This window comes from Elephantulus edwardii, unplaced genomic scaffold, assembly GCF_000299155.1.
Source record: "Elephantulus edwardii isolate Elephantulus edwardi_28Jun2011 unplaced genomic scaffold, EleEdw1.0 scaffold00049, whole genome shotgun sequence".
Lineage (NCBI taxonomy): Eukaryota > Metazoa > Chordata > Mammalia > Macroscelidea > Macroscelididae > Elephantulus > Elephantulus edwardii.
The window spans coordinates 129,365-151,345 of NW_006399799.1; the positions used below are offsets into that span (position 1 = coordinate 129,365).

A 21,981-nucleotide genomic window follows, 5' to 3' on the forward strand; every position below is an offset into this window, starting at 1 on the left:
ATGGGTGCAATAAGGCTACCTTCCAAGGTGATCTAAGAAATCAAGAAGTTCGGTATGTTTTGGAGATTGGATGATGGGTGGTGCAGCCCCAACACTGGCAGTACGAGCTGCATGGGGCGGGGGTAAGGAATCTGGAGTAGGGCTGTGATGCCTGCAGGGCCTTGGCTACACACTTCAGAGTCCCCCCTAAGCTAGAGAGGTGCCCTGGAGAGGGAAAAGGGAGGGGTTTCCTTAATTGAAAAGAAAGTGGGGAGGAGCAGTTTATCTCGATTTCTAGCAGTGAGATTTATTCTGAGAGAGGGTCCTAGACTAGAATCTGGAGTGGTGGACGGGATCTGGGGCCCGAAGGTGGGGTGGGGGCGTGTCTTCCCCCAACCCAACATGGGCTGGAGTGGGCACCACCCCTTCCCAGGATCTTGTCCTCAGCCCAGTCAGTTCTAGAGTTGGGTCTGGGGGTGAGGAGAAGGTAAGGTGCTTAAAGAGCAGCCAGGATCCAGAATCCGCCTTCGCCCTCGGAGCGACGTGCGGCTCGGTGCCCAGGTAGAGGGGAGCGAGGAGGGAGTGGAGCGACCGGGGGTTAAAGAAAAGGGTGTCGTGACACCGACTCCTCTTCATTGAGGCTATTTGAGTTCGGGCCTGAAGAGAATCATCCACCTTCGGGGGTAGGGGGGTGTGCTCCCACCTGAAGGAGGCTAGCGAAGTGAGGGTGCCACCTCCCCTCTCCGGAGCTGGGGCGGGGGCGGAGCCTGCAGCGCTCCCCGCCCGGGCTGCTGGGGGGCAGGCAGGAGGAACGGGGACCCCTCCAAGGGAGGGGCTCCGGGCGCGCGGCGGGGCGGCTCCCTCGCAGCCCCTCCCCCTCCCCCCGCCCGCCCCTCCAGCCAGTTTGCTCCTCTCTTTCAAAAGCAAAAGAAACACTGCTTCCCTGGTACACAATCCCCCGCCCGCCCCTCCAGCCACCTCTGCCGCCGCAGCAGCGCCGCCTTCCCTGCGCAGTTGGTGTCTCGGCGTCGCTGGGTGAGTGGGGGCCGCTCCGGCCGGGGCCGGGGGCTGCGGGGAGGGAGGACCCGGGAGGGAGAAGGCTAGGTCCGGAGCTTCCCAAGCCCGCTGCGCCCCGTGGCTCCCGGGAGTGCCCCCTCCCCAGCGCTGGGAACCCCGGCTCCCCGCGGGGTGCGCGGCGCTCTCCAGGGTCCTGACCTGCGAGTGCCCGGGCGGGAGAAGTCAGTCGCCTTTCGGCCGCCGCGGAGCGCCCCCTCCAGGAAGGGCCGACGCGCCCCGCGCTCTCGGTGCCGAAATCACCGACCAGGGCTCCGGACCAGAGCTGGGGGAGGTTTGAAAGGGTCTTCCCGGCGTCTCTCAGGTCGAGCTGAGGATTCCTTCTTATTTGGGGAACTAGGGATCTTTGGGGATATTTAGAATCTTGTGCCCCCTCTGTTTTGGAGTATTCAACTGGGAGGGGCAACTCTAAGCATGGCAGGGAGGAGGGGGCACCGGAGGACCGTTCCTGCCCAGCACATCTCTCCACCCCCGCCCCGGTGACCCAGTTCCTTGGACCTTGAAGAGGGGAGTAAGAGACACTTTCCCCCACCCAGACCTAAGCATTTCCTCAGCCCTCTCCCACACACTGTGGGTCCTCAGCCTGGGGCAGAAGAGACGGATCCTGAAAGGAGGGGTACCAACTTACAGAAACACACATGTGACACGCTGCTGAGGACACACACAGGCTCTCAGATTTCCCCCTCTCCCTGCCATGAGTGCATACCTGGTCACACGCACACACAATGCACATGCCCGGACATGGAGTCAAAGGCTCAGAGAGACATGCAATGCAGAGGTCAGGGACACGTATGCCCGCAAGCGCACATGCACTCTCACACGCCCACCCGCATGTGCAGAGCTCTGTGCACATGCGACACAGGAGCCCCCTCATCCTGTCCCACTCACAGCCTGCACACACCCCCACATCCTGCACTAAGGGGACCTTTCTGGACTAGATGAAAAGTGAGTGTTGGTGGAAGATAGAGGGAGGCTAAATGTCTCCTTGTCAGAGGGCCCAGCAGGTCTAGGGAGACTGTAGCTCCCTCTCCTGAGATCTGGCAGCACCCCTAGGAGAGGAGAGAAAGATAACAAGGGTGCCCGAGGGTCCCATGTGCAGCTAGCCGTGTGAGAGGAGTCAGAATGTGAATTGGTGTGTGCTGGCATGTGTGAGCCATGTGGGGTCGGGGGTTGGTGTGTCTTGATGCACAGGGTATGGGAGTTTTGCATGGCTGTGTATCAGTGTGAGTTGTGTAGCACAGGGAATGTGGTCATGTGTGGAGACATGGTGGCCCGTGGGTTGGTGCAGGCTGGCATGTCCGTGGCATGGGCTCCAGTGTAGGATTAGTGAAGTATTAGAGCCTAGCATGTGGAGCATGGGACAGTATGCACTCTTCTTGTATGTTGTTAGGCATTACTTTAGTGCTGTCATGTTGCTGGTTGCCATCAAGTCAGTTCTGACTCCTGGCACATCCACCTTTGCAGAGTAGAACCGCGCCATTGAGTTTTTAAGGCTGTGACCTTTCAGAAGCAGATTGCATGTTTTCCAAGGTGCCTCTAAGTAGATCTGAGCCACTAACCTTTTGGCTAAGAGTCAAACACCTGTTTTTGAGACCTGAGTCTTCCTTAGGGCATTTAGTTATTGGGTGCTGTGAGTCGGCGCCAGTTCCTAGCAGTCCTATGCACAATAGAACAAAATCCTGCCTGGTCCTGAGCCATCATAATAGTCTGCTGTGCTGAGTGAGCCCACTGTTGCAGTCACTGCACCAGTCCATTTCACTGAGGGCCTTCTTCTCCTTCACTGAGGCCTCTGCTTATCCAAGCATCATGTCCCTCTCCAGGATCCGACCCTTTCCCCTAACATGCCCAAAGTGCATGTACATGTAAATAATTCTGATCTCTTGAACATTTCCAGGACATTTCTATATCATGCACTATTCCAAGTGCTTTACATGTATTAACTGATTCAATCTCCTCCAAAACCATTTCACAACTGAGGCAGGTAGTTTTAAAGAAATTGCTCAAGGTTGCAAAGTTGGCAAGAGGCAGAACTGGGTTCAATCCCAGAGGTTCAGCTCCGGAGCCCAGGGTAATACCTTTGCTTCCTCTTGTCACGCACATATTGAGGGATCACAGAGTATTGCCATGAGCAACAGGTATATTTTGTGGGGAGAAGGTCTGTGTGAGGCAGTGAAGAAGGGTCAGTGGTTGGGAAGACCAGAGGTCCTTCTGCACTGTCCTGAAAATGACAGGCAGCCAGCCCTGTCATTCCATAGCTGTGTGACCTGAGGCAGCTCACCTTACCTCTCTGAGCTTTCCCCTCATTTGTAAAATGAAGCTATTCCCCAGATTTCACCCTGTTAAGGTAAAGTGCTTTGAGGTGTAAAGCCTCAGTTGTTGGTACTTAGAAGAGCCTCAGTAAATGGGAGACCCCTCTGGGTCTGTTCCCTGAGCATGTGAAGGTCCTGGGGAGATGATGTAGAATTTGTCACTCAGGCAGAGTGCAGGCTCTGTGACCTTGGCCTAGGCCTGCTTCCACTCTGAGCTAATGAAGAGGGGAGGTGTCTGGGGACCTTCCAGGTGATATCTAGGCGCTGGGAAGCCTAACTGCTTCTTTTTGTCCCTTGGCCCCTTTGGGGATTCAGGTGGGGTTTGGCTCAGCGGCCATGGGCAAGCAGAACAGCAAGCTGCGGCCCGAGATGCTGCAGGACCTGCGGGAGAACACAGAGTTCTCAGAGCTGGAGCTGCAAGAGTGGTACAAGGGCTTCCTCAAGGACTGCCCCACAGGCATCCTCAACGTGGATGAGTTCAAGAAGATCTACGCCAACTTCTTCCCCTATGGCGATGCCTCCAAGTTCGCGGAGCATGTCTTCCGCACCTTTGACACCAACAGCGATGGCACCATCGACTTCCGGGAGTTCATCATTGCTCTGAGTGTGACCTCCCGTGGCCGCCTGGAGCAGAAGCTCATGTGGGCCTTCAGCATGTATGACCTGGATGGCAATGGCTACATCAGCCGGGAAGAGATGCTGGAGATCGTGCAGGTGGGCCCTGGGCCCCAGGCCCCCCAGAGAACCAGGTGCAGGGCCCAGCATTCACACTCCTTTCCACAGTATGGGCAGGTGGGGACAGGTGCTACCTTACCCCCTCATTTAAAAAAAGAAAGAACACTTTATGAGGCATTCCTTTCCAATTTAAAGAAAAGTTGCAGAACACTCCCATGCATGCTTTGCTGAGCGTCATCAGTTGACATTTTGCCACGTTTGCTTTGCCACTGTGTGCGCAGAATGTTTGGGTGGTGTTCTGAGCGTGACCCTTTACCCCTGGTTACTTCAGGATACGTTTTCTGAGAATAAGGGCATTCTCTTACATAACCCATAATATGATTATCGAAGTCAGGGCATTTAACATAGAAACAATGCTATTATCTAATCTACAGGCCATATTCCAATTTTGCCAACTGTCTCAATAATGTTCTTTATTGAATTTTTTTTTTGTCCTGGTCTGGGATTGGACATTGCACTACTGTCCTTGTCCTGTGTCTCTGTTGCTGTTAGTCGCTGTCTAGTTGGCTTCACCTCACTACACCCTTTTGTGTAAGATTGAAACATTGTCTGGTCCCGCACCATGTTCTTGGTCGAACATACCTGTCCCTTTAGTTCTCTTTAATCTGAAGCAGTTCCTTAGCTTTAGTCTTTTGTGACCTGATGTTTCCACAGAGCACAGGCCTCTGATGCTTTAGTAATTCTCACTCAGGAGGAAACAGATACTCTGCGGGGTAAAGTGGCGTGCTTGAGGCTGCACAGCTTGTGTGCGAACCGGGTGGCTCCAACATCCACAGTCATTGTCCCTGTCACCTCCTACCTGATCAAGGGCAGGTGTGAGCATAAGGTGCTTATAGTGTGAGCTCATTGCATCCTCACATCACTCTCAGGAGCAAGGGACCACCATTAGTCTAATTTTCCATGGTTGGGAAATCACTCAGGAAGGCTCGGAAGTGAAGTGACTTTCCCAGAGTCACACAGCACATTAAGTGGAGTCAAATGGAGGTTTAGCTTCCAGTTCTGAAGTCACCCTCTTACTCAGCTGGCTTGTGTGTAAAATAGCCGTGATGCTGCTGCTGACCTCCCTGGGGGCCGGGGAAGAGGATTTAAGGAGCTGATTTGAACATCCTCTCTTAGTACAGATTTAAGTGCGACATATGTTAGCTTCATCACAAAAACCTTCCGGAATGCCATTGTTTCAGCCCAGCCCTGGAGAACATGTGGGCTCATTCCATTTCCTTGATTGTTTTCCTTGAGCCTCTGTGTTGTCACCTGTTAAATAGGGTACTAAACCCCTACTTCTGAAGACCATTTGGACCAGCATATAATTGGTACTTGGTAAATGCTAGAGATTGCTGATTATTTCCTCATCTGCACCTCCTCCACTCTAGCCAGGATGGCCTTTTCAGCGTCCCTGAAATGTACCCTGAGTAATCCTGCTCCACAGCTTTGCACAAGCTCTTGTCCCCTTTCCTTCTGCCTCTTTGAATCCTCTCCCTTCTGGTCTCACTGTGCTTCCAACTGCTCCAGCCTCTACTGTGCTCTTGAGTTGTGCTTCTCCTTTCTCCAGGTCTGCCTCTGCCCTCGAACTCTAATAGAATGGGCAGTGGTGCCCTCCCTGTGCCCATACATAGGGGGCAAAGCCTTACTATTTGTTACTGATGCCCGTGAGCCCCACAGTAATGCTTTAGTTGTCAGATGGATGGAAATTTCAGAGGTCCTGGGGGTGGATGGGGGAGCCCTTGTGGTGGAGGTTCACTCAGGGATTGCTTGGGCAGGAGCTGGATACCAGCTGCATAGCACTGGAGGGATGCTAATGTTTTAACAGTGTGGTCATGATGGTGCAGACTGGTGAATCTCAGCATCAGACTCAGCACTATGAAGGCACCGCACTGGTCATTGGTCTGTTCCCTGGGCATTGTGGGGCCCCTTACCAGACTGGCCTCTGCTATCTAGGCCTTGGTTTTTTTTTTTTCACAGCACCCTGGTGGCCCCAGACGACTGGTACAGACAGAGCTCTCATTAATTACAAGTTGGCTCCAGTGAAATAATGATTGAGCAGTAATTCCAGACAATTAATGAGGAGGCCCAGGAGAGGGGATGTCACAAGGGTGCGGTCACTCTCAGTCACTCACACCAGGTCCTCCAGACAGTGGGCAGAGTGGTAGGGGAAAGATGATGTCTCAGCCTTCTGGGGTTCCAGCTTTGGAGGGAGAGATAAGTGTCCAGGCCACACTGACTAGTTCAAGGGTGTACAATGTGGCACCTTAGAGCCCAGGGGACTGAGGGGTAGGAAAGCCTGAGGACACAGTGATAAACCAGCTGCTGTGTACTGGCTGTTTACACCACTGCCCCACTGCCCTGCTTAATCCCCTACCTACCCTCATCAAGTCTATTCTGACTCACACGGACCCCATAGGTCAGAGGAAACAGCCCATAGGGTTTCTGACACTGTAAGAGGGGGCAGCCATTTACAGGGTTCTCCTTCTGGGTTCAAACTACCAACCTTTGAGTTAATAGTGGAATGCTTTAACCACAGGACCACTAGACATATTTTAAATTCACTGGATCACCCCTAATGGAGGATGATCTCATTATTTCCCTCTGGAGTTCAGAGAGGTTAAAGACGTGTGTAAGGACACACAAGTGAAAGCAGGATGCTTCTCCAGGCTCATCTTTCATCACTCTCTGTTCTTCATCACCACCTCGTCCTGTTCAAACAACTGAGGGGCCAGGTTCAAATCTGTCTCTGCCATCAAGTCTCTTTCTGTGCTTTGGTTTCTTATGCAGAAAATAAGAATCATGATACCTGTTTTGCAAGACTGCTGTGAACTAATTCCTAGCTGACCCTCCAGCAGATTTTTTTAGAGGCTATAAATTGCCAGGAAGAAAATGACCCAGAGCAGCTGGTGGCTTCAAATCACCTGGCTTTGGACTTGCAGTGCAGTTCCTTACTATGCAATCAGTGGCGAATGATATTATTCTAGGCAGATGCTGTAAAAGCCGGAGAGTTAAAAACCCCAGGGTTTTGGAAGGTCTGATGGGAGTGAGGAACTCTGGTTGGCTTAGTGGGTAAGGAATTGCATTGAGAAAGATGGGCAATATCTTCCCATGCAATTTACAGCCTCGGAAAACCAACTGGAGGGTCAGTTATGAGTTGGTTCTGACTCCACAGCAGTAAGGGGATTCTTTTTGAGCTGGGAGAAAAGCCAGCAGGAGCCAGTGTGTGAAGTGCCAAGTGGTTTGAACCTGAAACAGAGAAGAGCAGGCGCTATCGTGCTTTTAAACAGAGGAGTTCCTTCCGGGTGACATGCACTGGCTAAACTGGACATATGAGTGCTAGTTAGATGACCATGGGCTTTATTTGTCCCACAACAGTCCTGGGAGAAGCTCTAGTGGCAATAGTTAGAGCATGGGATTGCTAAGGAAAAGTGAGCAGAACTTGGAACCCATCAATCTCTCTGATCGAGAGAAAGGTAACGCAAAAAAATTCTACCTCCCTAACGATTTACAGGGGTCTGACTATTGAGCACACAATAGTAACAGTACCGCAAAGGTATAATTACTTCCACAGAGATGTTCTCCAAAGGAAAAGGTCAGGAATCCCTGAGGCTCCATAACGATGCCTCGATGCCTCGGCCAGCCTAGGTCAGTGAAGTCTTTAAGAAATCGCTGCATAGGCAGAGTTCCCAGCGGGAGTGGAAACATCCAGAAGGAGCTAGGTATGCAGGGAGGCCTGTGTGGAGCTGGCGCGAGTGTGTGTGGGGGGACCCGCTGGGTTGGGAGGACGAGGCGGTGGGGATCTATCTGTATTTAGAAAGTGTTCATATGCAAAGTGGGGGCGCCGATTTCGGGGGAGCAGGAAGACGCGAAAAGTCAGATCTGAGGTGAGGGAAATGGGCAGACGGGCAGGTAGAAGGCCGACTTTTTGGAGGAGGTGTTAGGGAAACTTGGAGACGGAAGCTGCCTGTTCCGTTCTTAAGTATCGAGGCGCCAGAACTCAGCCCCCTTCCACAAATCAAGTCCCCTCGTGCCTTGTGTGCACCCGGCTAAAAATTCCCGGGGCCCTTCAGGGAGCTCTGCACATGGCCGCGCCGCCCTCAGCTCAGCGGGAGCCCGGGCTGTCTCCGCCCCCGGCAGATGCTCATTTGCATAGTTTGCATAATAGTCCCGCCCTTTCAGGCCCGGGGACCCTCCAGCACTTGGCAGCATCTTGCGCCCCCTGCTGGTCACAGTTGGCTCAACAGTTCCGTGGCAATAGCTGCAGCACAGGGCACCCCCTGTTGGCCATGGGAGCGTGGACCGCTGACGTCCCAGTGTTTCTCAAGAGCAGGGCTAACTTGGCTAACCCGCAACCTGTGGTGCCAGACTCCAGCTCCGAAGCCCGGCATTGCAGGCCTTTTATCATCTGAGCCCCAATGCCCTCCAGCGTCCTTTCTGACCCTCCTTTCAGTCACCCAGCGACAAGTCTTTTCATGCTTCGGTTCATGCATCTCCCTCAGTCAGCAGTCCTAGCTCTCCATGGGAATTCAGTCAAGGCTCCTCCAACCGCCACCTCTTTCCCGACTCGCATTCTGTCCCACTCTGGCGTGATTTGGACAAGGTCACAGAGGGACCTTGAATCTTGGTGACAGAAGGGGGAAGGGCTCAGACAGGCTCACCCCGCTCTCTTTTCCCCTCCTGCCCCCAGGCCATTTACAAGATGGTTTCGTCCGTGATGAAGATGCCAGAGGACGAGTCGACCCCAGAAAAGAGAACCGAGAAAATCTTCCGCCAAATGGATACAAATAACGATGGTGAGAGGGTGGGGCGGGCGCCACCCTCCCCTCTCCCCCTGCGCTGCCTCTCCCTTCCAGTGGTCCTTTCTTCCCCATCACTGTTTCCCTCGTCCTGCAGGCAAACTGTCCCTGGAGGAGTTCATTCGCGGGGCCAAGAGTGACCCGTCCATCGTGCGCCTGCTGCAGTGCGACCCCAGCAGCGCCTCCCAGTTCTGAGCGCTCCTCGCTGCCTTCACCAGCCCTCAGCTTCCCCTCCCCTCATGTCTACCCGGGGCCAAGTTGGGGGCCAGACTGGGGACCCTCCTAGAGTCTGTACTATGGGTGGGCTATAAGAGAAGGGAACCCTGCAGGGTCCCCTAAGGCCCAAGCAGATAGGTCAGCACCCCAATCCAAGAGGCGACATCCGCTTTCCCAATGATAGACACAGGATCTGACTGCCCCGCCCCAGTAAGTCCACCTTGATGGCATCATTTTAACACCCCTACACACAGACATACCACTCCAACCCCCCCGTAAGGCCAGACTGCCCTCCCCCAGGGAGACCTAGGTGGCCTCACCCTGGTGTGGGTGGGGGAAGCCTTGCTCAGGTGAGGAGCCAGCCTTTTTACTGCTAGGGGAGAGGAGATTGAGGATGTAGCTTCCAGGAGTCCACATTCCCTGCAGGGGCCCTCACACCCTGCCCCACCTCTTTTCTGGCCTGGAGGCCATGATGCAGAAGCAAAACCTCCCTGCATTCCAGACCCCCAGCTGTAGGGCCCATGAGCCCCCACTTGCTGTTTAGCACTTAGACCCACACTGACAGGCCACAAACCCCTAGGTGTGTTTTGCGCCCCCCTCCGAACAAAGGCCCATAGACAGATGGGAAGACTTACTTACCCAGAGCCCCATGAAGAGATCCATGTGGGGAAGATGCACAGGGCCCCCTGCTGAGCCCCCCTCCCCAACCCTGCATGCATCCATGTGGAGCATCTCTGTTGTTTTTAATAACTTCAAAATAAAGTCTTGTCTCAGTGCAGTGGCCTGGGTGGTCAGAGAGGGAGGCCTAAAAGCCCCCCAGGTGTCTATTGAGTCCTCTTGGGCTGATTCTGGGGTCCAGGCTGGGCCACAGTGCAGACTTAGGTGCAGTCCCCAGTGGCCGCAGGTCCAGTGAGGTGTTGCCCTCACAAAGTCAATGGCTCTGCGCTGGTGCAACTCAGCAGGTCATGGCCCTCGATGGGCTCTGGGCTCTCTGGTATCTGGGGAGATGCAGAAGACTGTCAGGACCCCGGGGTCTGGGTTTCTTTTTCTAAAACACCCAGGGATTGGGGGTCTCTCTGGAAGGTCTCTAGGGGCATGACGGCATCACTTCTCTCCCTCATGCAAGAACTAACCTGGATCCTTGGATTGCTCCCAGTTCAAGCCCAAGTGTTCTCTCCCACTTTTCCAAGACTCTCCACAGGACTTAGGAGAGCCCGGTGTCTGCTGTGTGACTTAACTGGGAAATCTAACCTTTCTGAGTCCCTATGTCCCTCTGCTTGGTACAAGGGTAAATAACTAGGGCTCCAGCTCTCAAGGTGGGGCCCTAAACAGAAGGATAGGGGCTCCCAGGAGCTATGGGGATCCAGGCCATGGAGAGGTGGCAGGCCTTACCGGGTGATGGCTGCTCTTCCCCCACCAGGGCCTCAGTTCCAGCAGCTGGTGGGCAAGTTGGGCGCAGCGCACAGCAAACACACTCTCTGCCACACAGAACAGCAGTGCGATTCCCCAGAGACACAGGCTGGAGCTCTGAGGGGCCGAGGATAGAGATGGCTGTCAGGAGCTGGGCAGAGTCCAGGACCCCCCAGGATATCCTCCCCAGTCTGGTGAGCACCTGGGTGCCACTCTGGACCCCAGGATCTTGCACTTACATAAATGCGTGTGGGGTCAAAGGGACAGTCGGGCGATGGTGGCGGTAGTCCAGGGTTGCCAAAGGTGCAGGTGGCCAGCAGTGCACGGCCCTGGGTGGCAAAGGTCACAGCGATGGAGGCCAAGAGGCCAAGGGCACAAGTCAGTGCGAGGAGGGCACAGGCTATGCTTGAGCTGAATACTATCCAGCGCTGGGGGGGGAAAGCTACTGGTCAGTAGATGTCAGGCTTGGTTCTAATGGTCAGTTCTGGCCACCCTAAGGGCCAGCTTCACCACTTCCAAGCACGCCAGGCCCTGGGAGGTGTGCTGCTCTTCACCCCCCACCCCCCATTCCAGGAGGCACCACATACCAGGGGGATGCTGGGGAGGTAGCGTGACAACACAATGGTGGCGATGCCTGCGGAGATGACCTGTGGGGAGGCTTGGGTCAGTCTTGGGGGGGTGGGGTCAGGCCTGTGTTCAGTTAGTTTATAGCCAGGCCCACCCAACTACCCACTCCTTTCACCCACAGTTTACCTTTGGCCTCTTTACCTCTATCTAGACTAAGGAAGGCATCGGCTCCACCCAGGCAGTGTCCACATAGCCGTGGAGCTGTGTTTCTCGAATGCAACTACTCCCTGCCTACAGCCTTCCCTGGCTCCCTACTGCCCCTAGCTGAGCATCTCAACAGGTCTGTGTTCTCCAGGGACGCAGAGCCACGCTGGGGGGACATGGGCGTGGGGGTGGGGTGCTGAACCTCAGCATCCATGTGACACGGCTCCCTCAAGTGGGAGAGATTGCAGAAGGGGGAAACTAACTGGCAAATACCTGAAAACAACATCGTTACATAAAATAAACCTAGGCATTTTGGGGAATAGAGTCCATAATCCTCAGAAGATTCTAAAGTTTCCCAGGCCCCTGATGACCTGGGCCCAGCTCCATCAGCTTCTCAACTGTACGCTGGACCAATCTCCCTCTGCCCTGGAGCCTGTTCTTGGTGCTACCCATGCAGAACCTCTCACCAACACTTTTCCTCCTTCCCTTCACCTCGCCCGCTCCTTCCAGCCCTGCTCAGGTTCCTCCTGCCAGGCCACCCTGACCACTTCCAATCCCCAAAGGTGGGTCACTGTAACCAAAAGTTACCCTGTGCATCTTTGCGACCTTATCCTACTTTCCTCCTTCTTGAATTTCCTCATTTGGCCAGACCCCTAGGAGGCAGGTGCTGTAATGGGAGTTCCCAGTTGGAGATTGGGCAGTGCCTTTTGTTCACTGTGCAATCACAGGTTAGTGCCTCACCTTCTCTGGTCTAAGCCTACTTTGTTGGACGGGCTCACAGAAAGAATACTGGCTTTGATGTCAGATAACTAGGTTCAAATTTCTATGTGGCTCCTTTGCATCAGCATGTGGTTGGCTGTGTCTCTGAGTTTCAGTCTCATTATCTGTAAAATGGGTATAAGCAAGGTCCCTTGCTAGAAGCAGTGAGGACTGAGGTCATGCATAAAGCTGAGGTGGTCCAGCCCAGAGACCACTCTTGATGGGCCACTAAGCCTTAGCTTGCTACCCTTTCTGTCTTCCTCACAATAAACAATAGCTGTAACTCTATATACACATCCACACAACTCAGCCCTGCGCTGCAGACCAAGCCTTCCCTACTCTCTCAGTCCGATCCTCGTTCACCCACGACTTAATGCTGGCAGGCTATCTGAGCATCATTCTGCAGAAGAGGAATCAGGTTTGAAGAAGTGTTAGAACTGGAACTCAGTCACATGTGTAGATACTCCTCAAAGACTCTGGGTGACTTCTACTGACCAGGAGGAAAGAACTTTATAAACGTAAGAATCAACCCTCTCCATTCATATCAGACAGGGACTGACATCCAGTCAAAACCATGGCCACTGTTTATTGAGCACTTACTAAATGCCAAGCCAAATGCTAAGCTCTTGTTAGATTGGTTTTCTTAGGTGGGTACTCCAACTCCACACCTTTGCACATGTCATTCTCTCTGCTTAGAAGGCCACCCAATTTTCTCTTTTACCCACTAGCCTCAACATGCCTTAAGTAATTACAGCTCACCTGTGTATCCTATTCTATCAATTCTCAGCTCAGGGGCCCCTATCTCTGTGGAATTCTGGACTCTCCTAAGCTGAGCTAACCCTCCAGAGATGCCTTGGATATTTTTCTAACATTGTACTGCCAAGCCAAGGTACTTGAGTTTACCAGCTGCTCTGCAGGAGAAAGATCGGCAATTACCTCCTGTGCAATTTACAACCTCTGAAAACCCGCTGGAGGGGCAGATGAGTCAGTGTTAACTCAACAGCACACAACAATAATAATCACAGCTCACAGCCGTGAGCAGCAGCAACTACCAAGCACCTTATGTGAATGATCTCATTCAGTATACTCCAGAACCTTTTCAGGTGTTATTGCCCCATTTTATAGATGAGGACACTAAGACACAGGCTTAAGTAGTTGGTAAGGTTAGTGACTTAAGCAGAGTAAGTGCCTGGATGTCTCCACTTGCCTACTCCACATTCTAGAAGTAGACTCAGCAAAGGCCTTCAAGTCCCTCTCCATCCCCTTCCGTCAGCAGCCCTCCCAGGGCCATCTGGCCATACCACAATGGCAGAGGTGACAGAGAGGATGTTGACCACGCAGTACTGCAGAGCCACAGCATTGTCAGGGGCAGCCACGTAGCGCAGCACAGTCCCGTGGAGCAGAGCGGCCGCAATGAAGCTCATGTGGCCCAGCACCACCAGCACCAGCCCTGTCTTCATCAGCACCTTCCGGAAGTCACCCACACTCAAGCCGCCTGTGAGGACAGATGTGTCAGGGCCATGGGTGAGGCTCATCCACTGGAACAGGAGGAAACCAGGGCCCTGACAGGAGTGATGGACATGTCCTTTAACCTTAGTTTAGGATGACATGAGGCCAGTAACTGGTCTTCTAATGAGAGTGTTTCCAGAAAAGGAGCTCTCAGTTCGAATCTACCAGATGCTCTGCTGGAGAAGGAGGGGCAATCTCCTGTACCAGTCAGATCTGATTTGACAGTACACACACAAAAATAATAAATTAAAAAAAATATGGCATTCTCAGTGCTCCATCTGGGGGTGAGCAAGACTAGAAGAACACGCATGTGGTACTTCATAAAGGTAAATAGTCCTTGTGGGAAGGGGCCCATAGTGCAATGGTTAAGGCGTGGCTACGAGCCTAAAGCAAGCTCTGGTGGCTTGGTGGTAAGGAACTGCACTGCTCTTGCTCTGCTAACCCAAAGGCATGAGTTCGAATCCACAAGTTGCTCCCTTGAGGGAAAGATGGGCAGTCTCTTCCCATGCATTTGCTGCTTCTGAAAACTGGCTGGCGGCTCAGCTGTGAGTCACTTCCAACTCAGGGTACCTAACAACTATCCCAAAGTAGTACCTTGTGTATGGCTATGATGCTAAACAAGATTCAACAGAGCCCTCAGACTAAGACAGGAAGAAAGGCCTGGCAATCTAGTCCCCCAAATCATCCAGTGTACGCCCGTGGCTCTCAATAGTTTGACCTCCTTGTGTATGGGGTAATTGTGAGCCGACCCATTAAACTTGATGGCATCGGATTTGAACCCAGGCTATCTCGCTCTACCACCCATTCTTCTTCCACTAAGTCAGCCCCTCATTCATCCAGGTACTTGTTACATAAATGTTCACCAAGTGCCTTCTCTGTGCCAGGCTTTGAGGGCAGCAGCGTGGTGAGTTTTACAGTCCAGGCCCCTAGGAGCCTGCAGTCTATGGGGCAGGGGGTCGAGTCTAATAGAACATGGCACCCAATAGCTATTATCACATAAATGCTGAACTGAACTGCCTAGAGTTTGGGAACTCAAGGCAAGTTCCTCTGCCTTTCTGAGCTTCTGTTTCCTCATCAGTAAAACAAGCAGGAAGAATAACTCCTTGTTTATTTGTGCCAACACAAAGGCACACAGTTCAAATCCACTAGCTGCTCCACAGGAGAAAAATGGGCACTCTTCTTCTATGCAGTTTTTTTTTTTAAATTATTTTTTGTGCATGTACCGTCAAATCAGATCTGACTGGTACAGGAGGAAATTGTCCCTCCTTCTCCGGCAGAGCATCTGGTGGATTCGAACTGTGTACCTTTGGTATTGCAGTACAGCTTCTTGCCACTAGGTCACCAGAGCTCCCCTTCTATGCAGTTTTGTAGTTGTTGTTGTGTATTGTGGAGTCAGAACCACAGCTGACCCTCCAGTGTTGGGTTGTTGTTTTTTTTCTGAGCACAGTGTACTTTTTTGCTGGTACATGACAAGATGGGCTTTCTAAGCCCCTCCCCTTCCTCAGGGGGACTGGATGGAAACTGTGTCAAAGATGGGAGATTCTCAGTGTGTGTGTGTATTGAATGGGGGCAAGGACTCCCCAGCAGAGGCAGTAAATCACATGGGAGCCCATGTGGTTTAATGCCTCTGCAAACCTGCTGGAAGGTCAGATTTGAGTGGTTAGGATGGTACATAACAACGGCAACTCTTGTTTCTTAGTGGGAAGGGAGGATCCCCAGAAGAAAAGGATGGGAAAGTGGAGCAAGTTAGGAAAGATAAGCTTTCAGTGCAAGGGGCACAGGGCAGGCACTGTGGAGTGTGGGATGGGTACAGACTAGGGTCAAGGGAATACCAGACTCATGCAGCAAAATTCTGTCTGAGCGCTAAGTTTACACTGTGCCAGGAACAGGAAGCAGGCAGCTCCATATCTACTCCCTGGAATTTTCCCCATGGGTCTCAGCTCTGCCCTCTGAGATGTACAACAGGGTACCCTGACCCCACACTCCCTAATCCTGGCCAACTCTGTGAGACCGGAAGGCTGTGGTCAGGTGCCCGGAAAACACCCACACTTCCTTTATGGAACCTGACCCGAGTTCCTTCCTAGACCTCAGTCTCCCATTTATAGAAGGAAGGTTGGATCAGAATTCATATGAGAGTTCTATGCTTTAAAAAAAAAAAAAAAAAGTAAAGAAACTCATGTGGCAATCCCCAAGCGGCAGGGAGGGATGGGGCCACGCAGCCACTGGCCTGCTTTGTGATCCTGCGTGAGTTTCTAAGCTCTGTGAGCCCCAGATTGCCCATCTGTAAAACAAGGTTAGAGTGGTCTAGTGGGTCTCTGAGACCTCTGCCTGCAGGGCCATCTGGATTGAACTAAGTATAGAAGAAGGAGGCAGATGATGGCCTGAAGAGGCATTGTTGATTTGGAATGGTGTCATAAAGATTAACTGGTAGTCAAACAGGAAGGGGCACGGTGGCTTCGTCCCTGTAGCCTGGGCCACCCTGTGCCATCCACCCACCTACCTGGCAGGCCAGGCACCACCCAGCTGAGGGTTTCAGCAACAATAATAGCATTCCAGGACTAAGATTTTGGTCATACAGGGGTGCAGTGTCAATTTGGAAAACTGTACAGAAGGTTTCAGTGCTGGAGCACTTATGAATGTGGCTGCTACAGTACTGAGCACTTTACTGGTAGGAGCTGAATTCATCCTCATGAGTCAGGTGGAGACTACTGTCCCCATTTTATAGATGAGGAAACTGAGGTCCACAGGGCTCTGTACTATACTCTTCAGGAATGATACCTAAAAGCAGCTTAATTTAAGCATGCCAAATAGGGGAGTGGGTACATCAGTGTCACATTGCCTGTGGTCTTTTTTGCTGTTGGTCTGTCCTTCAAGGCCTTGGGGTGGAGAGGGAAAGAAGGGGAGTGGAGGGTCTGGAAGGGACCGTTGCAAAGTAGGGGACGCTCAGTCCACTTTAGTACTCCCAGGTCCTGGATTTCCCTCTATTCCCTTGGCGGTGGCTAGGAGCCTCCCTTCAGCATATCTTCTCCCTGTGGCCTGTCGTGCTCCTTCACAAAAGAGACAAGCCAAGGTAGAGGTGAAGGTGCCGGAACCTTATTATGAAGACTTCAGTGGGCAGCCCTCCCTCCACCTAACAGCTGTGGAAACTGAGGCCCAGGGAAGAAAGTGGCTTGCCTTGGGTCAGGAGGCTGAAAAGGGAGCCGGGCTCCTACTACAGACAGTCCTCGCCCCTGCAAGAGTTTGGGCCTCCCGGGTCCCCGCCGCTCACCAAGGCGCAGACACATCTCGGCTCCTGCGCAGGGTTTCCCCCGGCCAGCGTCAACGTGGCTCCCGAGGCTGCCGGTTGCTGGTGTCCCCCGCTTCCATCCTCAGTGTGTAGCTGGCTCGGCCGCCACCTGCGCGCCCCGCAGAGCCCGCCGCACCCACTTCCCGCCTCGAGCGCGGCTCGTCTGCGCCGGGCCGGCCTCCCTTCCCGTCACCCACCGGGAGAGCAGCGCGGAGGCTCGCGGCGTCCCGGGCCGGTCGGACCGGCTAAGCAGCCCTTCCCCGGCACGCCCGCTGAGTCAGGGCGCTGGCCCCACCCTCCATGCTCGCTCCCGGCGGGCTGGCACCAAGCCCCGCTCGCACAGCCCACCATCCCTCCCCGCCCCCGCCAGATGGAAACTGAGGCCGGGTGAGCCAACCTTTAACTGAGCTGGGAAGCGCTAAGACAGATGTGCTAGCTATGATTTGTAAAGATCTGAGGAGCATCGTCATTGCTGCTTCCTGTCAGGGACCTCATCAGAGTACTGAAGAGCAATGATATCAGTCTAGAGACTAAGGTATGCACGATCAAGGCCATGGTCTTCCCGATTACTTGTTATGCATCAGAGAAGCTGGACAATGACTAACGATGATAGAAGAAGACTCGGTGGCTTAGAGTTGTGGTGCTGGAGAAGAGTACTGAATATACCATGGACTGCTAGGAGAACAGTTTCTTCCTAGAGAGGGTGAAATCACGCTGCTTCTTGGAGGCAAGGATTTTAAAGCTTTGTATGACATTCTTTGGGCGTATTGCAAGGAGGGACTAGTCCTTAGAGAAGGACATTATGCTCGGAAGGTTGCAGGGACAGCACAAGAGAGGAAGACCCTGGATGAGATGGATTGACTAGTGTCTAGGGTAATGGGATGAGTGTATCAGGGACGATGAGGTTGGCTCAAGGTAGAGCAGAGTTCAAAGCTGTTGTACATAGGGTTGCTATGAGTCATAGGCATAGAACAACAACAAAAACTACACTGGTTTGCCCATCTGTCAAATGGGAATAAAGACTGCCCTAGCTTGAGAAGCCATCTTTCTGGAGGATGGAGAGGGGTAGCTGTGGATGGAAGAGCATTGTGTAAGGGGAACAGGACCTGTAGTTGGCCACTATGTGGCCTCAGGCAAATCTGTTTCCTCCCTGAGCTTCACGTAGACTAGGAGAGAAGATGCTCTGGAGGACTCTCAGGGTTCCCAAGCTGAGCAAGCTGCGGCTCCTCTTCCAGATAGGGGATCTGTGTTTCCTTGCAATCAAAGTTCAGCACTCTCAACCCATCAGCTGCTCCTGGGAAGAAAGATGTTATACTCTGCTTCTGTTGGGATTTTTCAGCTTTGGAAACCCCTTACAGGATGGTTCTACTCTGTTATATTACTTTAAGTCAGGAATTAATGCGATGGGAATTGGTTTTGTCAAGTGCTAACATGTTAATTCCAACTCATAGCAACCCCATGTGCAAAGAGAACAGACACTGTCTAGCCAGCACCACCTCACACACGTTGCTGTGTTGTTGTTGCTGCTGTTGTTATGTGTTGTCAAGTCACTAAAATACATTGAGCCAGTTTGCCATTCTAACTCATTGAGGATCTTTTTATTTTTTGCTGACCCTCCCATTTACTAAGCATAACATCTTTCTCTTGGGACTGGTCCATCCTCGTGGCATGTCCAAAGTGTGGGCGGTAAGACCCAGCTGTCCACAGTTCTAAGGAGCATCCTTGCTGCACTTCTTCAAGGCAGATGTCTTCGGGTTTTTTTTTTTGGCAGTTCATAGTATATTCTCTCACAACACTGTATTTTAAGATAGAACTTGAAATTGACTTCTTTCACTATGACTTCTACACCATTCTTGTGTTTTTCATTCCCAGCACAGTCTGCCATATGATTATCTAATTAAAAGTTGCCAAAGTTGGCCCATCTCATCTCATATATGCCTAGGATGTTGATGTTTATGAGTTCCATTTAATTTTTAACAATTTCCAGTTTTCAACATTCAAGCTATGTACATTCCATGTCCCAATTATTAAATGATGTTTGTCATTGCTTTTCTTTATTTCAGCTGACTTCCATTCTGGGCTCTACCATTATGCTACTATAACTAACCTCATTCCTCTGTCTTTTATAGGGTTTTTGAAGGCCTATTATTTAAGAAGTTGGTTGACCAATCCTTCTTCCTAGTCTGTCTTAATCTGGGAGCTCTACTAAAACCTATCCGCCATGGGTAACCCTTATGGCATTTGACACAATGGCACAGCTTTCAATATTGCACTGGGAAAATCTGCAGTTAGGAACCTTTCAAATTATTGAGGAGTAGTGATGTCAGTTTGAGGACTAAGGTGTGTCTGATTCAGACCATAGTCTTTCTGGTCACTTTCTATGCATCTGAGGGCTGGACAATGAATAAGGATGATAGAAGAATTGATGCCTTTGAGCTGTGGTGTTGGAGAAGAGCACTGAACATCCCATTGATGGCCAAGAGAACAAACAGATATGTCTCAGAGAGGGTGCAGATGGAGTGCTCTTTGGAGTCAAGAATGATGAGGCTTTGCCTCACCTGTTTTGGGCATGTTGTTAGGAGGGTCTATTCATTGGAGAGAAACATGATGCTGAGAGGGCTGGAGGGTCGGCAGAGGAGAGGAAAACCCTCGACCAGGTGGATTGAGGTGGTGACACAGGAAGTGTGAAGGACATAATAAGGCAGGGTTCAGATCTGTTGTTCATAGGGTCACTATGAATCGTACTTGACTCGACAGCACCTAACAACAACAACAACATTATATATATATATATATTTTTTTTTTTAAACCAACACTTCAAGGAGGTCTTTTGCAGCGGTATATACCCAGTGCAATATATCATCCAATTTCTTGAATGCTAATCCCTTGAGTATTAAGGGTGGATCCAAATAAAAGGAAATCTTTGGCAACTTCAGTCCTTTCTCCATTTATCATGATGTTTATTGACCCAGTCTTGAGCATGTTTTCTTAATATTGAACAGTGATCCATAATTCCCACTGAAAGCTATATATAGTCTCTGATAGTCATTAGTAAGCATTTCAAGTCTCTCTTCTCTTTCAGCAAGCAAGGTTGTGCCACCTGAATACTGGAGGTTGCTAATTAATTTGCCTTCAATCCTGATGCCACATGCATTCTTCTTCATAAAGTTCAGCATACAGATTGAACAGGTATGGAGAATGGATACAACCCTGTGTGCTCTGGGAAAGAACTGTCCGCTGCTTCTTTCCAGGCCACTTGCCAACCTAAACTGCCTGAAGTTACTGCCTTTTCTCTTCCTTATTGCCAAGGACCAAAGTCCAGTTTCCCCTGTGGCTGCCCCACCTCTAGCCCAGGTTCTGGGAAGAGCCCAAGGCCAGAACTCAAGTCCTAGGTCTGCTCCTTTCTCTAGTTCACTCGCTGAGACACCTGGCAGCTCCTTGCTGTTCTCTAGGCCTCAGTTTCTCCATCTGTAAAATGAGGCTAAGGATGACCTTTCCTACTTTCCCTGATTGCTGACTTTCCAATCATTTGAGAGATATGTAAGCCAGAGAAATAGAAGTAGTAATTCTTCCTGGAACATTTACCACCAGTTGTGGTCCAGGACCCTAAAATTGGAGTTTGTCTCCCCAGAACACAGGCCTCCCTGGGCTGCTCTGCTGGAGAGGGCTTTAGGCTGCAATAACCCCTTTTCTTTTTACAGAAACTTCTCTTTGTCCTGGTTAAAAATACCCATGTAAATTTTTTAAAAAACTAAAAGCAAGCAAGCAGCATGTTCTATTTTATGCTTGGGAGGGTGGAGGGACAGCGCAGGAGAGGAAGGCCCTCTATGAGGTGGATTGATTCAGTGACTGGGATAATTGGGATGGGAGTGTCAGAGACAGTGCGATTGGCACAGGACAGAGCGGAGTTTAGGGCTGTTGTACATAGGGTCGCTATGAGTCGCAGGCGACTCGACGGCACATAACAACGACAACAACAACATGTAGACAGGTTTTGAGCCCTGGCAGTGGCTAAGTGCTCAGGTCCTAACCAAAAGGTCAGCAGTTTGTCCCACGGCCGCTCTGCCAGAGAAGGACATGGCAGCCTGCTCCTTAGATTTCCAGCTTTAGAAACCCCGTCCTATCAGGTCACCGTGAGTCAGAGTTAACTTGAAGACAGTGCGCTGTTTGGTTTTGGGTGCAGCTGATTTGGCTCCAACTTGTATCGACCCTATGTCCATTGGAGCGACACCCGTCCTGTTCTATGCCACTTCTATTGTTGCCAGTTGCCATCAAGTGTTACTCAAAGCAACTCTTTGAATAACTGAATCCTGCACTATCCTTGGCCATCCTCATCACCTCTGAGCCCAATACGTAACCCCACTGCTGCAGTCACTGTGTCAAGCCATATCATCAAGGGTCTTCCTCTCTTTCACCACCCTCCACCTTTCCAAGCATGATGTCCCTCTTCAAGAAATGCCCTCCCCCAGCCCTAAGTATGTGAGAGGAAGCTTTGCTGTTCTTGCCAAGCACCTTCTTCTTTTGGCAGTCTAGGGGATATCCAGCAATTTTCTTCAGCACAACTCAAAGGTATCAATTCTTCTGTTGGCCTATTCATTGCCTAGCTCTCAGCAGCACAGCAACTAATTGAACAGACTGTGATTACGGTCTCCATTCTATTCAAGCCCATTGTAGTCACTGGGTCAGTCCTTCTCATTGAGGGTCTTCCTCTCTTTCATTGACCTTCCACTTTTCCAAGTACGATGGCGATTTCCAGGGACTGGCCCCACCGAACAAGGTGCCCAAATTACGTGACATGAAGTCTCATCATCCTTCCTTCTAAAGAACTCTAGTTGTACTTTTTCAACACAGATTTGTTTGTTCTTTTGACAGTCCGTGGTATATTAAGTATTTTTCACTAACACCACAATTCACATTCTTGGTAACAGCAGCCAGGAAATCAGGAGACTAATTGCATTGGGAAAGCCAGCTGTGAGGGACCTCTCAGGAATACTGAAGTGCAACGACGTCAGGCTGGAGACTAAGGTGCGCCCGATCCAGGCTATAGTCTTTGCAATTACCTGCTATGCATTGGAGAGTTGGACAGTGAATAGAGGTTATAGAAAGAGAATTGATGCCTTTGAGTTGTGGTGCTGGAGAAGAGTGTTGAATATAC

At 51.4% G+C, this 21,981-nt stretch overlaps 2 protein-coding genes across 2 annotated transcripts; one reads left to right on the forward strand and one right to left on the reverse strand.

The window, feature by feature from the left end:
• The first annotated feature begins 997 nt into the window (after nucleotides 1-997).
• On the forward strand, nucleotides 998-9,073 carry HPCA (hippocalcin). Its single transcript, XM_006886412.1, has 4 exons — nucleotides 998-1,014; nucleotides 3,678-4,076; nucleotides 8,767-8,872; nucleotides 8,973-9,073. The coding sequence occupies exons 2-4, from the start codon at nucleotides 3,699-3,701 to the stop codon at nucleotides 9,068-9,070; spliced, it is 582 nt and encodes a 193-aa protein (XP_006886474.1). The 5' UTR covers nucleotides 998-1,014; nucleotides 3,678-3,698; the 3' UTR covers nucleotides 9,071-9,073.
• A 941-nt stretch (nucleotides 9,074-10,014) lies between these two features.
• Nucleotides 10,015-16,824, reverse strand: TMEM54 (transmembrane protein 54). The gene is made up of 6 exons (XM_006886411.1): nucleotides 16,809-16,824; nucleotides 13,333-13,526; nucleotides 11,089-11,148; nucleotides 10,741-10,929; nucleotides 10,484-10,618; nucleotides 10,015-10,089 (listed from the first exon to the last, which is right to left on the reverse strand). Exons 1-6 carry the CDS (start codon nucleotides 16,822-16,824, stop codon nucleotides 10,015-10,017), a joined length of 669 nt encoding a protein of 222 aa, XP_006886473.1.
• Nucleotides 16,825-21,981: the final 5,157 nt, after the last annotated feature.